General features: G+C 42.1%; 1 protein-coding gene across 1 annotated transcript; it reads right to left on the bottom strand.

Moving 5' to 3' along the window:
• Positions 1–1,350: 1,350 nt before the first annotated feature.
• On the bottom strand, positions 1,351–18,708 carry LOC144087133 (inhibin beta B chain-like). Its single transcript, XM_077617463.1, has 2 exons — positions 17,914–18,708; positions 1,351–3,327 (listed from the first exon to the last, which is right to left on the bottom strand). The coding sequence occupies exons 1-2, from the start codon at positions 18,311–18,313 to the stop codon at positions 2,507–2,509; spliced, it is 1,221 nt and encodes a 406-aa protein (XP_077473589.1). The 5' UTR covers positions 18,314–18,708; the 3' UTR covers positions 1,351–2,506.
• Between the last annotated feature and the right edge of the window lie 236 nt (positions 18,709–18,944).

An 18,944-nucleotide genomic window follows, 5' to 3' on the forward strand; every position in this document is an offset into this window, starting at 1 on the left:
TGCGTGCCAGGCTGGATTGGAAGAATGAAAGCTATTGCAGTGATAAACCATTTGACCCCGTCAACTTGGCAGTTGTCATGACCTCAACCTGTGGCATTATTCGATGAGGGAGGGGAGAAGGACAATATTTGTTCAAGCTGATACCTTGGGGTTGTATAGGTTGTGTCTTTAGCGTTATAATGTATTTGTGTGTGAATGACTTTGAACAAATGTCTATAGTATATGTATATGTATAGTACGTGTATATACATAACATACTGGGGGTTTTTTTGCTCATGGGGATTCAAACACCTGTTAAGGGATTAAGGATGGGTAAGAGTGTGGCCTTGCATATTTATCACAGGCTTCATCCCATTTCTTGATGCATCAGTTTTGGAGATATTACTATGGAACATGACAGTTACACAACTTGTTGAAAAGGATTAATTTGTGCCAAAAAGTAGTCTTTCTTTCATTTCTGTGCTGCCTCCCGTTTGGTTTTCTGCCACGTCTTTTGCTGATTTATCTCCATCCAAGTACAGGTATTTAGTTACAGTGTTCCCTCCCTTATGCGTTATTTGCCCTGCAGCCAAACAAATCTAACTATGTTCACCAGCCGATCCTATTAGCTACATCTAAAACATTTATCTTGGTTGATTGGGAAACTGTCTGTTTTGATGACAACAGAAAACATAAAGCATAATATACCTGTCGTTAGGTGTCGGTACACGCAGATTAACACGTCAATTTTGCCATTATAAAGGTATGTGAATCACAGTGTGGTGGCTGATGATATACTTGTGACTCTGTAATCTTTAATCAGATGGCGAGATGCCATGTGTTAAAACTGTTATTGACACAAGATGAAATGCAAAGCATGTTTTTGAGTTGTAGCTCCCAACTTTTGCAGCCACACCTTTTAAATTGCAGTTCGGATAAACCCGAAACACCGTTGGCCTCTGACACATTTAACTACAAGACCAACCCATTTTCTTATGAAAGCGAAAAAAAACAAGAGGCGGAAAGTCATTCTACAGTTACAAAATATTTAAGAAAACATTTTATTTTACAGAAACTGTACAGACATCATTTATTTGGCTAGATATAATTCTTACACAACATCTAAAATAGTGTTTTATTAAATAGAAAACAGAAACAAAAATAGAATTAAAGATCAAAAGTGTTGCGTATTGAGAAAGAGAATCATATATTGTACCCTGATACAAGTAGGCCTTTTGCAAATGATCAAAACAGTATCGTACGCTCGCTGACCATATGCCCTCTTGGTACTAAAATGATGGCCTCTTTGGTTCCATTAGTTATGTAAAATATCTCTGACACAAAATTCAGTTTCTTTTCTTACTATAAAAATAACTTTTCAATGGCAGTTTTTATTTCACTAATCCTGCAACTTTTCAGTGCAAACATCACAACAATCATTCGCTTTAGAAAGGATGCGAAAGATTACATTTCAAGTATTGATTAAGGACCGAAGAGGGGAAAATTGAGAAAGCAAACACGAGATACAATAAAATTCTTCAGCGAAAGAGCATTCAGTCTAACAGGACACGTAGTAGGAGTATAGTTTACTATACATTGCATAGCTCATGTGGCACTTATTTAGTGATATGACAGGACACTCAGTACCCCTTGGAAGGCAATTCTTTATACAAGTGCTAATCAAGGTGTGCATTTTTGATCCTCCAAGTGCTGTGCTGCACTGTGGCCACTCACCAAAACTAGTGTCTCTGTGTCCACGTGCCCGCTTCTACAAAGCCTTAATGGGCAGAACGAGATCTGTCCCAATCAATCCCAGCGCACAAGTGACGCGCACTTCTGAGATGTGCCTAGTCTGGATCATCTCAAGGTTACAGGGACTGCAGCTCTCTGGTTAGGCAGGAATATGAGGTTCAAGGCCATTGCAGTGCAGAGGGAATAATCCTGTGAGGCGTTAAGCGCTGCTGGTCTAATTCCACCAGAGGACAGTCAGACTAGGTCTGTCGGCGTTCTAGTGAAGTGCTTGTGTTCGGAATTGTGTAAGATGATGAATTGTCAGTGCTTTTAAAAAACAAGTCCACCGTGTGCTCAAAGTACTGTACTTAGGGGCCCGAGGGTTGGGGAGTATGGGGTCAAAGCCAATCATGTCATTGGCCCATCGTGTGTCACGTTCCTTAAATGTGTCTTATCTTCTTTCAATTGGCGGCGCTAGCCCATTTCATTGAACTAAAAATGGTCAAAGAGAGCAAAGTACCATTTGGTGATCTTCATTCCCTTCTCTTCCCAGCGCTGTCAAGTTGAAACTCTGACAGCAAACATATCACTCAGTCTGATAAATACATACACTCATATGAACATGTGCAACCAAACTTTCGCACATTTCCTTACTAGATTATATACTACAGTGTGTCTTGCCTGCACTTACAGTAGTAATGGATTTCTTGTACAGTATATCTATACTGTGCAAACGGTTCTGTTTGTACAAAAGGCCTTTCCGATTGCTCCAAGAGACTCAAAGACCAAAGTGGACTCAAGCGCACCCACACTCCTCCACAATCATGTTGGGCACGTCTCTCTTGACAATGTTGTACTCGTCATCAAAGTAAAGCATAGACATAGTACTCAGTTTGGTGGGGATGCAGCAGGAGTTGACTGAACCTGGACTGATTCCCCTCATACGGTACTGGTTGACTACTGCGGTATGGAAGGAAGAAACTGATCCCGGCACGCCAGCCATATAAGCTGGACAATTGCCTTCACAGTAGTTGCCGTAATAGCCTGCAGGCGCAATGATCCAATCATTCCAGTCAATAAGACGAAAGTCAATGTAAAACTGCTGCCGGCAGCATAGACCCCCACTGGTCCCGTCGCACTCCAGCCCCCGCTTGCGAATGCGGTGCTTTCCGTCCGCTTGTCTGACACGAACCACCAGGAATGGCCGGTGAGATGGATCACCTGGGTCTACTAACACTGGAGTCACTCCATCCATCTCACATCCATCACAGTGGACTTCCAGCTCCTGTCGTCGGCTACCTTTGTCAAACACTGCCCGCACTGCTTCTAGGAGTGGGAAAGTGTGCCAGCCACTACGTTTCAGCTCAACACGCTTTTCCACCAAGGCCCAGCGCCCTGGGACCCCTCCACCACCTCCAGGCACTCCTTCTACACTGCTCAGGGCTCCGGCTTCTTGGTAGTGGATCTTGACCGTCACCTTCCTTCGTAGGCCTTTTTCAGGACCAGGTGGCAACACCCGGAGGTAGAGCCATAAGTTTGCCTGTGACACATACAGGTTCTGGTTCCCTTCATTGGAGATCAGGAAGAAAATGCTGGACTTTGAGGAAGTGTTTTCATCTGTGGGAACATAGGAAAAAGGAAACATCAGTACTGAGAAATCATATTTATGAAAAACATTACTGTATATATTCGAGTGTAACCCGCAAAATTTTGTACCAAAAAACTGGAGCAAAGTTCGGGTATGTGTTATTCACAAAGTCTTTGCTTTTATGACCAAATCCCGGTGAAAAATTGCCCTCTGGCGGGGAAAAAGTCCCCTCCGCAGCCGTTATAATGAGAGACGTAAAACCTGTCTTTGTCCGCCAGTTGGCGATAATCTACCTTCTTTTACAAAAGCCAGCCACCCTCACGTTCGCTATCGATGGGCTGTTTGCTGTTGTACTACGTATTCCCTTCAAAATAGCACCGCAGCCGTTATAATGAGAGACGTAAAACCTGTCTTTGTCCGCCAGTTGGCGATAATCTACCTTCTTTTACAAAAGCCAGCCACCCTCACGTTCGCTATCGATGGGCTGTTTGCTGTTGTACTACGTATTCCCTTCAAAATATTCCGAAAATGATTCACACAAATGTCCTCACAATAGGATAACCCACGACCACTTGCCAACGAGAAATAGTCTTGTAGTACATTTTAGCGATCGCTCCGCTGCTCATAAAGACCGGCTCGCAACTCCCTCGTTGAAATGGCTCTGGTCGCAACCGCTTTGAACAGCGCCTATGAGAGAGAGTTGCGACCGGTAATATTGCGAGGGAATTGCGGGCCGGTGCCGCTGGATGTTATGAGCAGCGAACGAGAAGTAATATAAAACTCCTCGTATTAGATAAGAATAACAGGAAATTCAACAGCTGAGCTTACCCACGTATTGATTGTGGGTAATGAAGTTTTATTCTGAGAAAGAGTGCCATTGCCTATCGGCGTTGTGTGCACGAGTATACTTCATTACCCAGAAAGCCCTCTTTTTCCCGCGCATGCGCGTTGTGCGTTTCTGGGTCGCAACTTGTCTGAAGAACTCATTCGGTGCTCGTAGTATTATTATACACGAAAGATATGCAAAAAAGACAGTGCCATGGCCACCTGGCTTGGTCGCATCACGAAATTTTGATCGCATGACGGGCGAATTGTTCGATCGAAATTTCCGTCGTAAGACGAGAATATTGTATTATGAGCGGTCGTGTGACGAGGTACCACTGTGTATATATATATATATATATATATATATATATATATATATATATGTGCGCGTGTGTGTATACATATCAAAAATCAAATCTCGTGGTGTGACATAATAGTATTGTGACATCTTCCTAACAAGTTAAAACCAAATACAGTATTCACATCAGCTAGTAACCCAAGACAGGGTGAGATGTCGACAATGACCTGTCAGCTGGCAATACGTCATGTATTACCTGAAAGCGGGGAGAAAACAGCTTGCGGCAGAGGGCATGATAGAGACACAGAGCAAGAGAATACGTAAGTGCATGACACTAGAATTGGAGCTAATGCCAGGAAGTTTATCATGCACTTGCTCATCTGTGCGCAGTAAATTTCTTAATTCTTGAAACGTCTTGCTGTTGTGAAACTTGTCTACTCTGCCTGGACCCGATTTGCTGTGGATGTCATGGGGATGAGTGGAGCAGAATATTTTCTGGTCTTTTGTATTTTTTTCTGAGTTGCAACATTCGCCGGTGAGCAAGTAGTTTGCTTTAAAAGTACAGTGGTACCTCTACATACGAGCAGCTCGAGATACGAGGAAAATTTCGAGCAAATAATTATCTCTAGATACGAAAACAATTTCGAGATGCGAGAAAGCCAGGTGGCCAAGACATGAGAGGCTGTTTATCATTGTAGCGTCTTTTTTGCCGCATCTCTTTCGTGTATAACAGATATCTACGAGCACTGGGCGGAGCTTGCATTTTCCGTTGTTTTTTCCCTGTTAGTCAATGGATAATACAAAGTGAACAACAATGGATCCAAAGCAAACAGGTGGAATGAAGAGTTGTGCAAAGAAAAGGCGAACGTTGACAATCAACAATAAACGCGAAATAATTGAAAAATATGAGTGGGGTACGTGTCACAGAGCTTGCTCGTTGTCATAAATGATATCGTGTCACTTGGAAATTCCTTGGGGCTGGAGGTTAACGAGGCAGATGTGAATGATCTAATCGCCGAGCACCACGAAGAACTGATGACACAGGATTTAATCGAGCTCCAGGAGAGTGAACATATGGAGGTGTTGCGGGAACTCAGTAGCGGGGAGTAGGTGGAAGAGGGGGGCCGCCTGGCTACAAAGGATATCAAAGACATGCTAGCGAAGTGGCAAGAGTTTTCTGATTTTGTAGAAAAGAGGCACCCTGACAAGCTGGCAAGTGGTCGCGCGTTATCGTATTATGACGACATTTGTGCGCGTCATTTTCGAAATATTTTGAAGGGAAGGCAAAAACAAACAACTCTTGATGCGTTCCTTTTAAAAACTCCCGCTGAACGTCCAGGTGGAGTCAACCCGGAGAACAAAGGTAAAAAAATAAAAATAAAATTAGAATTCAGTTTTGTGTAGTTACATTAAACGTGTTTGAGTGTGTCTGTATATATTAATCCAAGTTAATTTAAATTTGTTTGTTCTGTTACCAGTGTGTTACCGTTGATTGGACTGAACGTTGTCAAACTCAAGATGCTAATTTTAAAAATTCTCTCTGTTTGGAGTCTGTGTGTGACTTTTCAGTGCTTTTTCATTACTCACGGCCCATTGGTAAAAAGCATTACAGGATCTTAAACTTCTCTGAAGTTCTCTGATTGATGATTTTTCTTAGCAGTGATGTACATACTAGCCTTTCGTTCCACTGGACTGAAAGTGTTTATTTATTGTTGTATATGTTCATTTTTGTGTACTCAGTGCAGGGTTAGATTTTTTTTCTTATTCCTTTTTCTCTATTTTCATGGAGGCATTCATCCAAACATATGTGATTTGAAGTGTGAGGGCAACACGTCACAGACATTACTCACATGCGCACTGTGGCACCTCATCACATGTCGCGCTGTTTAGAGAATAAAATATGGTCCATTTCAGATGCTTTTGTGGCAATTTTTGAGGTGTTATGCGAACAAAACAATTTTTTTTAACCTGCAGGATCAAGGAGCAAAAGTCTGCCTTAATAAGCCATAGCCCGCTCAAGTCGGTTGTTTGTTTCGTCAATCCACGGTGACATATTTCACCTGTATAGATCGAATGTGTACGGATGAGCAGTGGTAGTGTAGAGGCATCGGATACATATCTGATTTATATCCACAAATGAAAAAGGCCTTAGTTGAAAACATTTTTTGACTGTTGGTGCTACCGGAAATTGTCAGATACATGTCGCATATACAGTAATCCCTCAAATATCGCAGTTATTGTAGACCAGGCATGGCCACGATAATCGAAAAATCGCGAGGTAGGGCCACCCCCATTATAACTTCTTTTTTTTCAGTGCTGAGTCCTAGTAGCAAGAGTGGCTTCTCCTTACGAGTTTCAGCGTGGATATTTAAATTGTTATGAACTTTTTTTTAAAATAATTAATAGTGGAAAAAAAATTGGAAGTAGTGAATTCGTGATAAGTGAAGACGGGACAATCGAGGGATTACTGTAGGTGAAAAAAATCTGAGTGGTCTTGGGTTGTGAACATGTGAGGCAAAGTAGATGATCAACGGAATCTCATCATTTTTTTTTCCCAAATAGACACATGTTAGACCAGGGGTGGGCAAACTATTCCACAAAGGGCCGCAGTGGGTGCGGGTTTTCATTCCAAGCCATAAAAAGGACACCTTTTCACCAATCTGGTGTCCTACAAGTGCAATCAGTGAATTGCAGTCAGATGCGTCTTGTTTTGTGCAGAAATCTCATTGGTCAAAGTGTCTGTGCAGGATCGGTTGGAACAAAAACCTGCACCCACAGCAGCCCTGGAGGACCGGTTTGCCCACCCCTGTGTTAGACTTAGGCATATTAAACACAGAAACACATAAAAAATACACACCCATAAACACTTTGAAAAATAAACCTATTAATTCAGGTACACTTTCAGGTAGTGACATGTAATTTACTACCTGTGTGTTTGTAAGCTTGTGAATTAAAGCTGGCAATGACAGTCAAAACTCAATTATCTTAACAGCAGAATATTGTGAATGTAGTTGAACTGAAAATACCAACTTGCCAACAGCAAACTTGTAAACGGAGCAAATATTTGATTAAAACCTAATAATCCAGTAAAAAAAAAATTTTTTAGAAAACAATCTGCATTGGTTTTGTCATTTTTATTAACCTTTTTTTAACTCCTAGTGCAACATTTTCGCTATTTATTTTGGAATATCTCTGAGTTGAAAGTGCAACTTTTCTTCAAAGAGAACCTCAAGGATTCAACCATAGAGGACTGCAGTGAGGTAAGCTTTCCTGATGAAAAGTTTAACTCTGCCCAGCAACTGGCTGCGCATTGGTTAGACAAAAACCTGGAGAGACCGAAAACCAAGGTGTCTCATGGCTGAGAATGGGCAAGATAAAAGCTGTCATTAAAATCAGGGTTATTTCGCATAATATTGATTTCTGATAGCTATCACAGTCAAAACATTAGCATTATTCATTAATCATCCGTACCACGCATCCTCGCAAGTGTTGAGGGAGTTGCTGCACCTTATCCCAGCTGACATTGGACAGACTACACCCCACACTGGTCACCAGTCAGTCGTAGGTCACCCAGAGACAGACAACTACCGTACTTATTCCTGTATAACGCGCAAAATGTTGTACCAAAAACTGAAGCAAGTTGCGCATTATACACGAATCCCAGTGAAACACTGCCCCCTGCCGGTGAAAAAGTCCCATCTACAGCCGTTATGTATAATGGGAGACGTAGAACCTGCCTTTGACTGCCAAATGGCGATAATCTACCTTCTTTTACAAAAGACAGCCCTCTCCAAATAGCCTTTGGCAAGTTTATAGGGTACTAGGGTTGTAAAAATTAAAAAAAAGTTGCTCCAGGGAAACGAGTCTTCCATGAAGTATGGAATCAATTGTTTGGTGAATCTGATGATGATCAATCACTTTGAAAATTTGTAAATATTATGATGATGAATTCGACTTTAAGGATTTAAAATTGTAAATTCCATTTGATAATTGTATTCATATTGGTAGTAGTTTGTTTTACCAGGTTTCCATACAATCTGTTGTGAATAAATGTTTTGTCATGGTGACATGTGTTCAGCATTTGCACCAGTACTGGTGCAATCCATGGTGTGAGCTGAGAAAAACTAAAAAAATATATATATACAAAATGTTAGTCAAATTATGGGTGCGCGTTATACTCGAACAAATACGGTATTCGTAATCACAATCATACCGCCACCAAGTGGGAATTCCATCCTTGCCCGCACCAAAGTCAGACAAGTGAACCACTACACCATCAGGTGTCGATTAGCATTATCACACGGTAAATCCATTCCAAGATGGCGCCGTTCACGCGGGAGCCAGTGGAAGTAGCTCTGTACACTCTTATGTTTTTTGTGTTTTACAGCCCTTCTATCTTTTTTTAAATTACATTTTAATATTTCTTTATACATTCCTTTTTACTTTACTTTGTACTTTATACTTTTTATTTTAATGTTTTTACAACTTTCCTTGTTCTGTTAGCCTGGCTTCTTTCGGCTACTTCTTTTTTGGAACCATTCAGCCATGCCTACGCTGTCACACACATGGGACTAGCTGTTACACACATGGGACTAGCTGTTACAATACGCAGCGGAAGGAGCAACACCTCGGTGCCACCAGGGATTCGGAGCTGGACAAAAGTGCCGGGAGAAGAGGCAACGCTTCTGACCAACCATTCCATCGTGGGATAAGATGGAAGAGCTGTCGGCGCTTACCAGCAACGGAGTCGAGGTGCCCTACTCTGCTACTGTTGTCTTAAGCTTCTGACTACTGAGGAACTGGGTGGATAAGCTTGGAAGAGTGACTCTGCATATTCTCTACCTCGGTCACAGTCTGCAGAAGTTCCCCATCTTGTGGAAGACTTCCTGTGTGTGGTTCCAGTTTTTGTTTCCATTTTCCAGTTTCCATTTACTTTGATTTGCTTTGTACTTTTTGCTTTTGCTTTGTTGTTGTGCGGCCTTTGCAACTGTACTGTCTAACTTATAACTATGCCTTTTCTTGCTACTGTCACAATGAAATTTCCCGAATACGGGATGAATAAAGTTATCCAATCCAATCCAATCCAATCCAAAAAAAATGGTGTCGGTAATATTCCCGGGCCTCAATTTTCTACCGCGTGCATACGCACTTTAAACAATGCAAAATATAAAAAAATGTACAAGTGACACGAAAACACAAGGCATGCTTGTTTTTGTCTACCAAATCTAAAGCTTACATTTAGCGGTTTAACACAAAATTACAAACTACTACTACTACAAAAGCATCTCAGGACAATCTCTACCAGTTGTGAATGTCTGTGCCAATTAGACAGAGAAAATCAAGAGAATGCGCAAAATCTGGAACAATCGCACAATAATCTGTGAGGTTTAGCACAGAAGCATGCAAGTGGAAAGTAATGTACATTCCAACATGAATAATTTGTCAGCCAGGGTGAATAAACGACGGTTAAGGGCAATCTTTGTTTTTCTTGTTTTATTACGAAACAAAGAGTGCAATTTATTGATCGTAAGGATTTGTCTTTTTTTCAGCATGAAGACATTACAAGCTCATAAAAAAGTTAATAAAAATTGAATCTGCTCATGAAAATGGAAAGTATGGACAGACTTTACTCTCCTCATTGACAACAGTGCTTTATTTCAAAAGGAATGTTTTATTTTGTATCGGTGCTAAACTTTCTTTCTAGCTCATACGTATTGTGTCAAATTCGTGTGGTCAGGCTGTTCTGGTGTATAGTTAAAAAACACACACATCCTGCACAACAAATGGGAAAGAGTGGTTAACATGTCCTCAACAGAATTCTGAGATCGAGGGATCAATCCCCGGTGGGTTCCAAAATTCCTGTGTGGAATGCTCCAGCACCCCCTTGACCCTGGTGAGGATGAGCGGACGGATAATGAATGAATGTTCAACAAATGACGATGTCTGCAGTTACGCTCACATATTTCAGTTTCCACACCGATAGCTTTCAAATGACGCCAATTATGAAAAAAGTGGTTGGCAATATTCATTCATTCATTTTCTGAACTGCTTTATCCACATTAGGGTCGCAGGGAGTGCTGGAGCCTATCCCAGCTGACTTCAAGCCAGAGGCAGAGGACACCTAGAATCGGTGGCCAGCCAATTGCAGGGCAAAAGTAGATGGACAACCATGCACACTCACATCAATGCCTAGGGGCAATTTAGAGTGTCCAATCAGACTACCATGCATGTTTTAGGAATGTGGGAGGAAACCGGAATACCCAGAGAAAACCAACGCAGGCCCAGGAGAACATCCACACAGGTGGACTGACCTGGATTTGAACCCAGGACCACAGAGCTGTGAGGCCGACACGCCAACCACTCAAACCGCTGGGCCGCCTTGGTTGGCAATATTTTTATCTATATATTTTTTTTGTTGTTGTTGATGTAGTGATGTCATTTTTTCTCAAATCAAGGCTTTTGATGGGTTATAATTGGCACAAGAGGAAAATGGCGTAGGTTTCTCACCTATTTCACATATTTATCCATGTATTGTTAATTTTGATATAGTTTGCCTCATTAATTTAGGAGTAAATATTCATTGCAATTCAATCAATGGCCCGGCAGGCGAGTGGTTAGCCTGTCTGCCTCTCAGTTCTGGGGTCGAGGGTTCAATTCTAGGTCGGTTCTCACTGAGTGGAGTTTGCATGTTGTTCTCGGGCTTGGGTGGGTTTCCTCTGATTGGTTTCCTCCCACATCCCCTCTACAAGCAGGGTAGGCTGGTTGAAGACGAAATTGCCCCTTGGTATGAGTGTGAGCGTGAATGTTTATGCGTCTCGTTACGCCCTGCGATTGGCTGGCCACCGATTCAAGGTGTCCCCCACCTCTGGCCTGAAGTCAGCTGGGATAGGCTCCAGCACCCCCCGCGACCCTAGTGAGGATAAAGCATTTCAGAAAATGAATGAATATTTATTAGGATATATTGTCACTATATTAGTCGTTACATTTGTTAATTTTGGGGGAGATTAATAATGCATATCGGCAACAATTTGTAAGACAAACTATAAAATTTGTTATTGCACCTTGCTTTATATGAACTCTTTTGTTATTTTGACCATTTATAGTTTTATGCAAATAAATGCGATTCATGTCAATGTTTTTTTCTATGAAATTTGGGAGAAATATCACTATTTTAGAGTGGTGTTGTCCCAATCTCAGCATTCAATATTTTGATGTGGAAGCGCTTGTGAACACGTATTCTTTGCAGTAACAACAAAAACAACACCTTGTCATCCGTCCACACGAAGAAATGTCATTTATTTTCCACATCCATTGTTTATCATGCGTTTCCTCTCCAAGTCGCAGTAAATAATGAGTCCTGCATTCTTCTGGAAATTCCTGCCAGCGAATGAGCTTCCGGTTCATGCGGTCTACCAACGCGGGTTGACCTTGCAGTGACGGCAACTGATAAACGCTTCCTTAAACTTCATTGTGGCCAGGTATGGTAGGTGTAAAATTATTCCTATTAGTTTAGATGTAGCCTAAGTGAAAAGGTGTTAAGATGGTGGACACATTGAAACCCTTGAGAAGTTCATTGAGTTTACTGTTAGCACCCCACTGGACCCCACCCAATCGCTCCTCCTACCAGTGCAAGTACCCTAAGAGTGACAGCACAAAGCCCCCTGTGAGGCACTGGGAGACAGCCACGCAGCAGCCCGGCATTGAAACACGTGGCTTTCCTGAAAAATGCATGATGGGGGGGAATAAAAGCCATTTACATGACACTGGCCACTTTCTAAACGGGTACAAAGAACAGATTCCAGTCTAAATGTGATGGTGGGTTTAGCGTAGGGGAAAAAATGGTGCCAATGAGAGCTCAATTATGTCTTCCTATTTGCCCAAAGGCTTCCTGAAAGGTTTCTATTTCAGGAAACTTGGCACCAGTTTTCAAACAGAGCAGTGCCCTAAAAGTGGCTGAATTACTTTGTTTGCAGACTGATTAGTGTTTGTCAATGTCAACATGTGGCCACCAAAGATGGACCCTCTAAAAGGTACGTCACGCCTCTTCCTCCTGTAAAACCACGGCTTTACATTCACACACGGACTTGTTCAGACCAGCTTGCATTTCTGTAAGTTAGCTCGCGCACTTTGGATGCACACATCCATGCACAAAACCACCCCAATGCTAAGCAACACATTAAATATCAGGCCTCCCAATACGGTCAGCCATCGAGAGCACAGTGACTACATGCTGACATAAAGGACTCCGTTTAACTACAGCTTTTATTTGTGACAACTGTAAAAGCCCCTCAGAGTTACATTCAACTAACCTCCCCTTCTTGCCTCAACAGCTCCGAGCTTTAGAAAGTCTTAAAACTGGGCCTTTCAAAGAAACAATAATACAGTGACAGTATGATTTACAGGCACGTACAGTTGTACATCCAGTATACGTTTAGTTGAGGTTTCTAAGAAATGATCTGGAATGAAAGTGCTTTGATTCAGCTTATCAAGTACTGTATGGTTGTTCCCTTCAAGAATTTAATTAAAATAATACTTATTAGAAATAATTACAGGGCTGAGCCCAAATTGTAAGGAACATAAATATATTTAATTTACAGTTTTGCCTAAATGCAAGAAAATGGTCACTGATAGCTTGTTATGAACAAAAAAAAAGTAAAATATGTTGTCATATAAGACTAAATTATAAACCAATTTTAGACACTGTACTGGCTCAGCAAAAACGCTCGCTGTCCAAAAATGACGAATCAAACTGTATCACATTACGTACAGATGATAAGATTTTAAGTTATAGTCGTGAATTTTAATACTCTTTTCTAATTTATTTTGTGATATAGATAATTCCAGTCTTTAATGCATGGCACGAACCTACAAAGCAAATTATTATCTTTGTATTTTTTTCGTTTTACCTCTCACTAATGGTCCCTTTGAGGATTTTTCTTTTCATCCATTATCTCTGACTGTTTTGAACTGGCCCTGACACGTATTGCCTGACCCAGCAGAGAGGTTGCTAGTTAATATCAGCAGTCAGGACACCTGGGTGGGCTTGTGTGGATAATGGGCTGCTGCTGTAGCTTGTCCTCACCTGCAGAGGGGAAGGGGCCGTGGAAGCAGGCAAGCTGGCAGAGAAGCAACTCATTACTCAAAAGGCCGCATACTACAAAAAGATGAGGGTGTGGACGCGGCGTAGTAGTTCATAACATGAGCCAAGGCGTGTGCGCATATTGCTGCCATTGTCCAAACATGATTCTTCAACACCCTGTGAGAAGTGAGGCATTGAAAGTGGTGATGAGGATGGATGATGGGCCACTTTTGGATGTAAAGCTTTTTGGTCTGATTGGATTGGATTGGATAACTTTATTCATCCCGTATTCGGGAAATTTCATTGTGACAGTAGCAAGAAAAGGCATAGTAATAAGTTAGACAGTACAGTCAAAGGCTGCAGAACAACAAAGCAAAAAGCACAAAGTACAAAGCAAATCAAAGTCAATGGGATCATTAAGAATCACCAAATCATTAAGACACAAAAGCAGCAAAAACACAAAACGAGCTACGAGTTTCGGTAGCAAAAACGGATAGACTCAAAAAGACGTAAAGTTGGACAAAAACTGGAACCACACACAGGAAGTCTTCCACGAGATGGGGAACTTCTGCAGACTGTGACCGAGTTAGGTTGAAAATGTTACTGCCTTGGCTCGACTATACCCTCGGTCAGTGGTGTCAAACATACGGATTGGACCCCCTCGCATGCCGGCTCCGTGGTGTGTTCTGCCTGTACATACGGAATTACAGTAATACCTCGACATACGAGTCCCCCGACATATGAGCAATTTGAGATACAAGTAAAATTTCGAGCAAATATTTACCTTGAGATATGAGACAAATTATGATATACGAGCATACAGCCAGGTGTGGCCAACGCGAGAGGCTGCTTTTGAGAACAACATAGGCACTGTCTTTCCCGTCGCAACTAACTCGTTTAATGAGCACTGGGCGGAGCTTTGCATTTTTTTCAGTGTTTTTCCCCCTCGTTAGTCATTGCAGAATGGCGGAGATTGCTCGCTTATACGAGAGGAGTATACTACTTCTCGTTGGCAAGTGGTCGTGCCTTATCCTATTATGAGGACATTTGTGTGCATCATTTTGGGAATATTTTGAAGGGAAGACAAAAGCAAAGAACCCTCGATAGGTTGCAGCTGAAAGTCAGGGTGGAGGCGGGGCAAATAGAACCAACCCGGGAGAAGAAATGTATAAACATTTAAAACAAAATTTGAATTAAGTTTAGTGTAAGGTTAGATTAAACTTATTTTTAGTGTGTCTGTATCGTAATCCAAGTTCATTTAAATATGTTTATGTTATGTTACGAGCGCATTGCCATGCAAAAAGTCTCTCTCCCCCTCTCTCTCTCTCTGTCCCTCTCTCTCTCCCCTATTAACCATCATAACCACTGGTTATTTGTTCCTCTGTTAATAGATGGTGAATTAGAACAAATAAAAATGTTTTTGCGTTCCAATATCCTGTTTTTTTGTGTTTTTCCAGAGGGTTGGAACAAATTAATTTGTTTTTAGTTCATTTCTATGGGTAACGTTGATTTGAGATACCAGTACATCGACATACGAGCTCAGTTCCGGAATGCATTAAGCTCGTATCTCGAGTAAATACTTTCATTTTTTTCTCCCTGGGAATTGTAAAACTAAAATTCACTGAGTTCTGTGAGTGAATGCACGCACTATTGCACTTTGCTAAATTTCTCACAATCATATTCGTTCTTTCGCGCCCTGCGCAGTCAAAACTGCTCTATTAATGGCAGCCAATGAGTTAACAAGGAACCTTAAAATGTACCAAAACCAACCAAAGGCAACCTGGAAATGGCCAAAAATCAACAGAAAGGGAGGAAACCCAGCCCGCAAATTCACATTATTTTATAGGAAATGATCCAAAATTGAGAGGAAGGGACCTGTAAGTACGCTAAATTGACAAGAAAGTAACACAAAATTAACTCACTTCCTGCCATTGACAACGATAGAGGTCCAATTGACTTAAACAGGCTGTGGATGCTCATCTTACAGTGCCATTTACGGCATTCGTTAATTCACCTCTCCCAGTCAAAATGGATGAGAAGTCTCAGCCCCATAGATGAGATGGCGGCCATTAGGTTACCTTTTTTGGCCCAAAATAAACTGGACCACATGAGACCAACTTGGCATGAATGTGGCCCGTGAACCAAATTGAATTTGCAGCGGGAATTTGTATCGCGGGTTTGAAAAGGTCATGCATCACGTATTCGATTATTTCATATCCAGTGAAAAGATGAAACATAGAATGCATATCATATTAGTTTTGTAGCAAAAATACGCCATCCCTAAAAAATAATAATAAAAGCTTTTGTTCACTTTTACGAACCAAAACCAACTAATTTCTTCACCTCCCACAACGAACTGACAGACTTCTAACCTTTCTTGAATGATACCGCTTCAACCAATGAAGTGATAAATTTACATTAAGTGCCATTACACCACAAAAAAACATCTTCAGCATCATTCCCACTATTCCTTCTGAGGATCGCCATATTTCATGTCTCAACCAGCGTTGTTTAAAACGCCAAAAAGCAACGACAATCGAGCTCCCCTCATGCAAGTTTGCCTGGCTTTTGAGAGACCTTTCTTCTGAGCCCTGCCCCAGCTGGCAATATGTGGTCTGTGGGTCTTGAGCCAGCTGGCCAGGAGGCAAACAGGGACTGGGGAGAAAGGACCCAAGCCAGCTCCATCGTACAATACAGCACAAATGCTCAAAGGTGTGAGAAAGAATAGAGCTTAACAGAAAAAACTGAAATAGAAGATGTAGCAAAGGAGGCTGGTGGACATTTGGAATGACAAACACATGCTTTACAAGAAATATTGGGCGCACACACATGATCCTTCCTGGTCTCTGCCGCTAGAATCACCACAACTACACCCAACCGCCCACTTACAATTGGCAAATGTCACAGGCATTGCTATCCACACGTTCTTTTGTATTCTGAGTTTTCTTACCTTATTGTTGACACACAGTTCATCAGGAACAGAGTGTGTTTATGATAATTGCCTCGCTTTTATCTCCTTGCTATGTGATTGCTCAGATAGTTCTCATTCCATGACAGCAACCCATTCAGGCAAAATTGTAACAGCTGCAAGCATGCTTAGTCTGCCTGTCTTTACACTATTGTTGTTGTTATTGTTGTTGTCGCAATTACGTGCTATGTGTTAAAAGTGATAACTATAAAGTGTAAGATGTAGGGGTGGATGGACTAATGGATGGATGGATGAATGGATAGATGGATGGATGGACAGGTGGATGGATGAATGGATGGATGGGTGGATGGGTGGATGGGTAGATGGATGAACAGATGAATGGAGGGACGGTTGGATGGATGGATGGGTGGACAGGTGGATGGATAGATGGATGGAGGGATGGATAGATGGATGGAGGGATGGATGGATGGATGGATGCATGGTGCATGGATGGATGGATGCATGGATGCATGGATGGATGATGCATGGATGGATGTTGGATGGATGGTTAGATGGATGGACGGATGGGTGGACAGGTGGATGGATGGATGTTGGATGGCTGGTTGGATGGATGGGTGGACAGGTGGATGGATAGATGGATGGATAGATGGATAGATGGATGGATGGATGCATGGATGCATGGATGGATGGATGGATGGATGGCTGCATGGATGCATGGATGCATGGATGGATGGTGCATGGTGCATGGATGGATGGACGGATTGATGAACGGATGAATGAATGGATGGATGGACAGCTGGATGGATGGATGAGTGGGCAGGCTGATGGATGAATGAATGGATGGATGGATGGAAGGATGGAAGGATGCATGGATGGGTGGATGGGGGGACAGGTGGATGGATGAATGGATGGATGGATGGATGGATGGATGGATGGATGGATGGATGGATGGATGGAGGGATGGATAGATGAATGGATGGATGCATGGATGCATGGATGGATGCATGGATGGACGCATGGATGGATGCATGGATGGATGCATGGATGGATGCATGGATGAATGAACGGATGGATAGGAAAGGTAGAGAAAACCATGGATTTACAGGATGAAAATGCAAATTCCACACGGCCATAAAAATGTTGGATGAATGGATGATGGATGCATGGATAGAAAAAGAAGAGAAAACCGTGCATTTACAGGATGATCATGCAAACTCCACACGTACTTGTGATCAACTTTTCTTTTAAATTTTAAATTTCAACAGTTTTAAAATTCTAATTTTGGTCAAATATAAGTAGGCGACATTTTTCTAAAAACAAATTGAAATGCCATATCACGCAGTTCAATTTGAATCCCATTACAAAGAAATAAAAAACAGGGTTGTCCGCTGTAAATGGAAAGATGGATTTCTTGCACAGTCAATTATCGTAAAAAAAATGGGTAACGTACGTGGTGAACAATGTATTAAAAATGAGAAGCCTACCATTTTCTGCGAAGCTGATAATTTCCGAGGTCTCCGTATGGACCTCGTTGTTTAGGGACGCGTGTCCATCAAAATTGGGGATCTCCACTCGTCCGTCTTCTCGCACTTTGCCGGCGTGGAGCCTCCGCAGCGCTGTCACCATCGATGCTTTCGGGATAGGATGAGTGATGTTGGGTCGCTCCCTCATCTGCAATCTGTTCAAAATATGTCTCTTGACCGCCTCCAAGAAGTCCACGTTGACTCGCTCGGACTGATCCGGTGACTTGAAGCCGCACGACGCGCAAGACTCACCGGGCGAGTTTTGATTCTCCGGCACCGAGTTGCTGCGCACCGACAACGCGCACACCATTACCAGCACCACGGTGAATAAAGTCATTTTTAGAAGTGACAACATTAACATCCACAAAGATGGCCAGGACAGTACAATTATTATTATTCTAAAGGTATAAATCCAGCCTCTGACAGGGCAAAAGTCACTGAAATAGTTCCAACAGAGTCTTGCTTTTGCTGGTAAGCAAAAATAAATGTTTAGTCAAGAGGAATGATCAAGCCAAAAGGCAAGTAAAGTCTCTCTACCTGGCCACTTGTTTGGACTCCGTTCATTACAATTCAAACGCATGGAAAATCCTCCTCCTCTCCCCGAGTCTTAAATGGAATTAAGGCTCGGTAGCCCCCCGAATTGTGCGCTTGTGCCGTGTCCGCGTCCGTTTCTGGAGATGACCTGCAAGATGTTACGGGGTAAAAACCCTTTCCCACTCTGCAATCACCACAAGGGCTCCGAAATTCAAATTTCTCTCTCTTTCTCTCTCTCTCTCGTTGTCTCTCTCTCTCTTTTTTATAACGTAGGAACCACGTGGGGATTTCCACCAACTAGACGCAAGGGATTAGCAGACTACTATGTTTCAGAGGAACTACTAGCTTTTATACGCATAGGTTGCCTATTCATAGAACCTTTACCCCTTTATACCCTTTGTATTGCCTTTATTAAATTCAAAAAGGCAGCTCATGATAATATTCATTTATAGCCCCTT

The sequence above is a fragment of the Stigmatopora argus genome, chromosome 13 (genome assembly GCF_051989625.1).
Source record: "Stigmatopora argus isolate UIUO_Sarg chromosome 13, RoL_Sarg_1.0, whole genome shotgun sequence".
Taxonomy (NCBI): domain Eukaryota; kingdom Metazoa; phylum Chordata; class Actinopteri; order Syngnathiformes; family Syngnathidae; genus Stigmatopora; species Stigmatopora argus.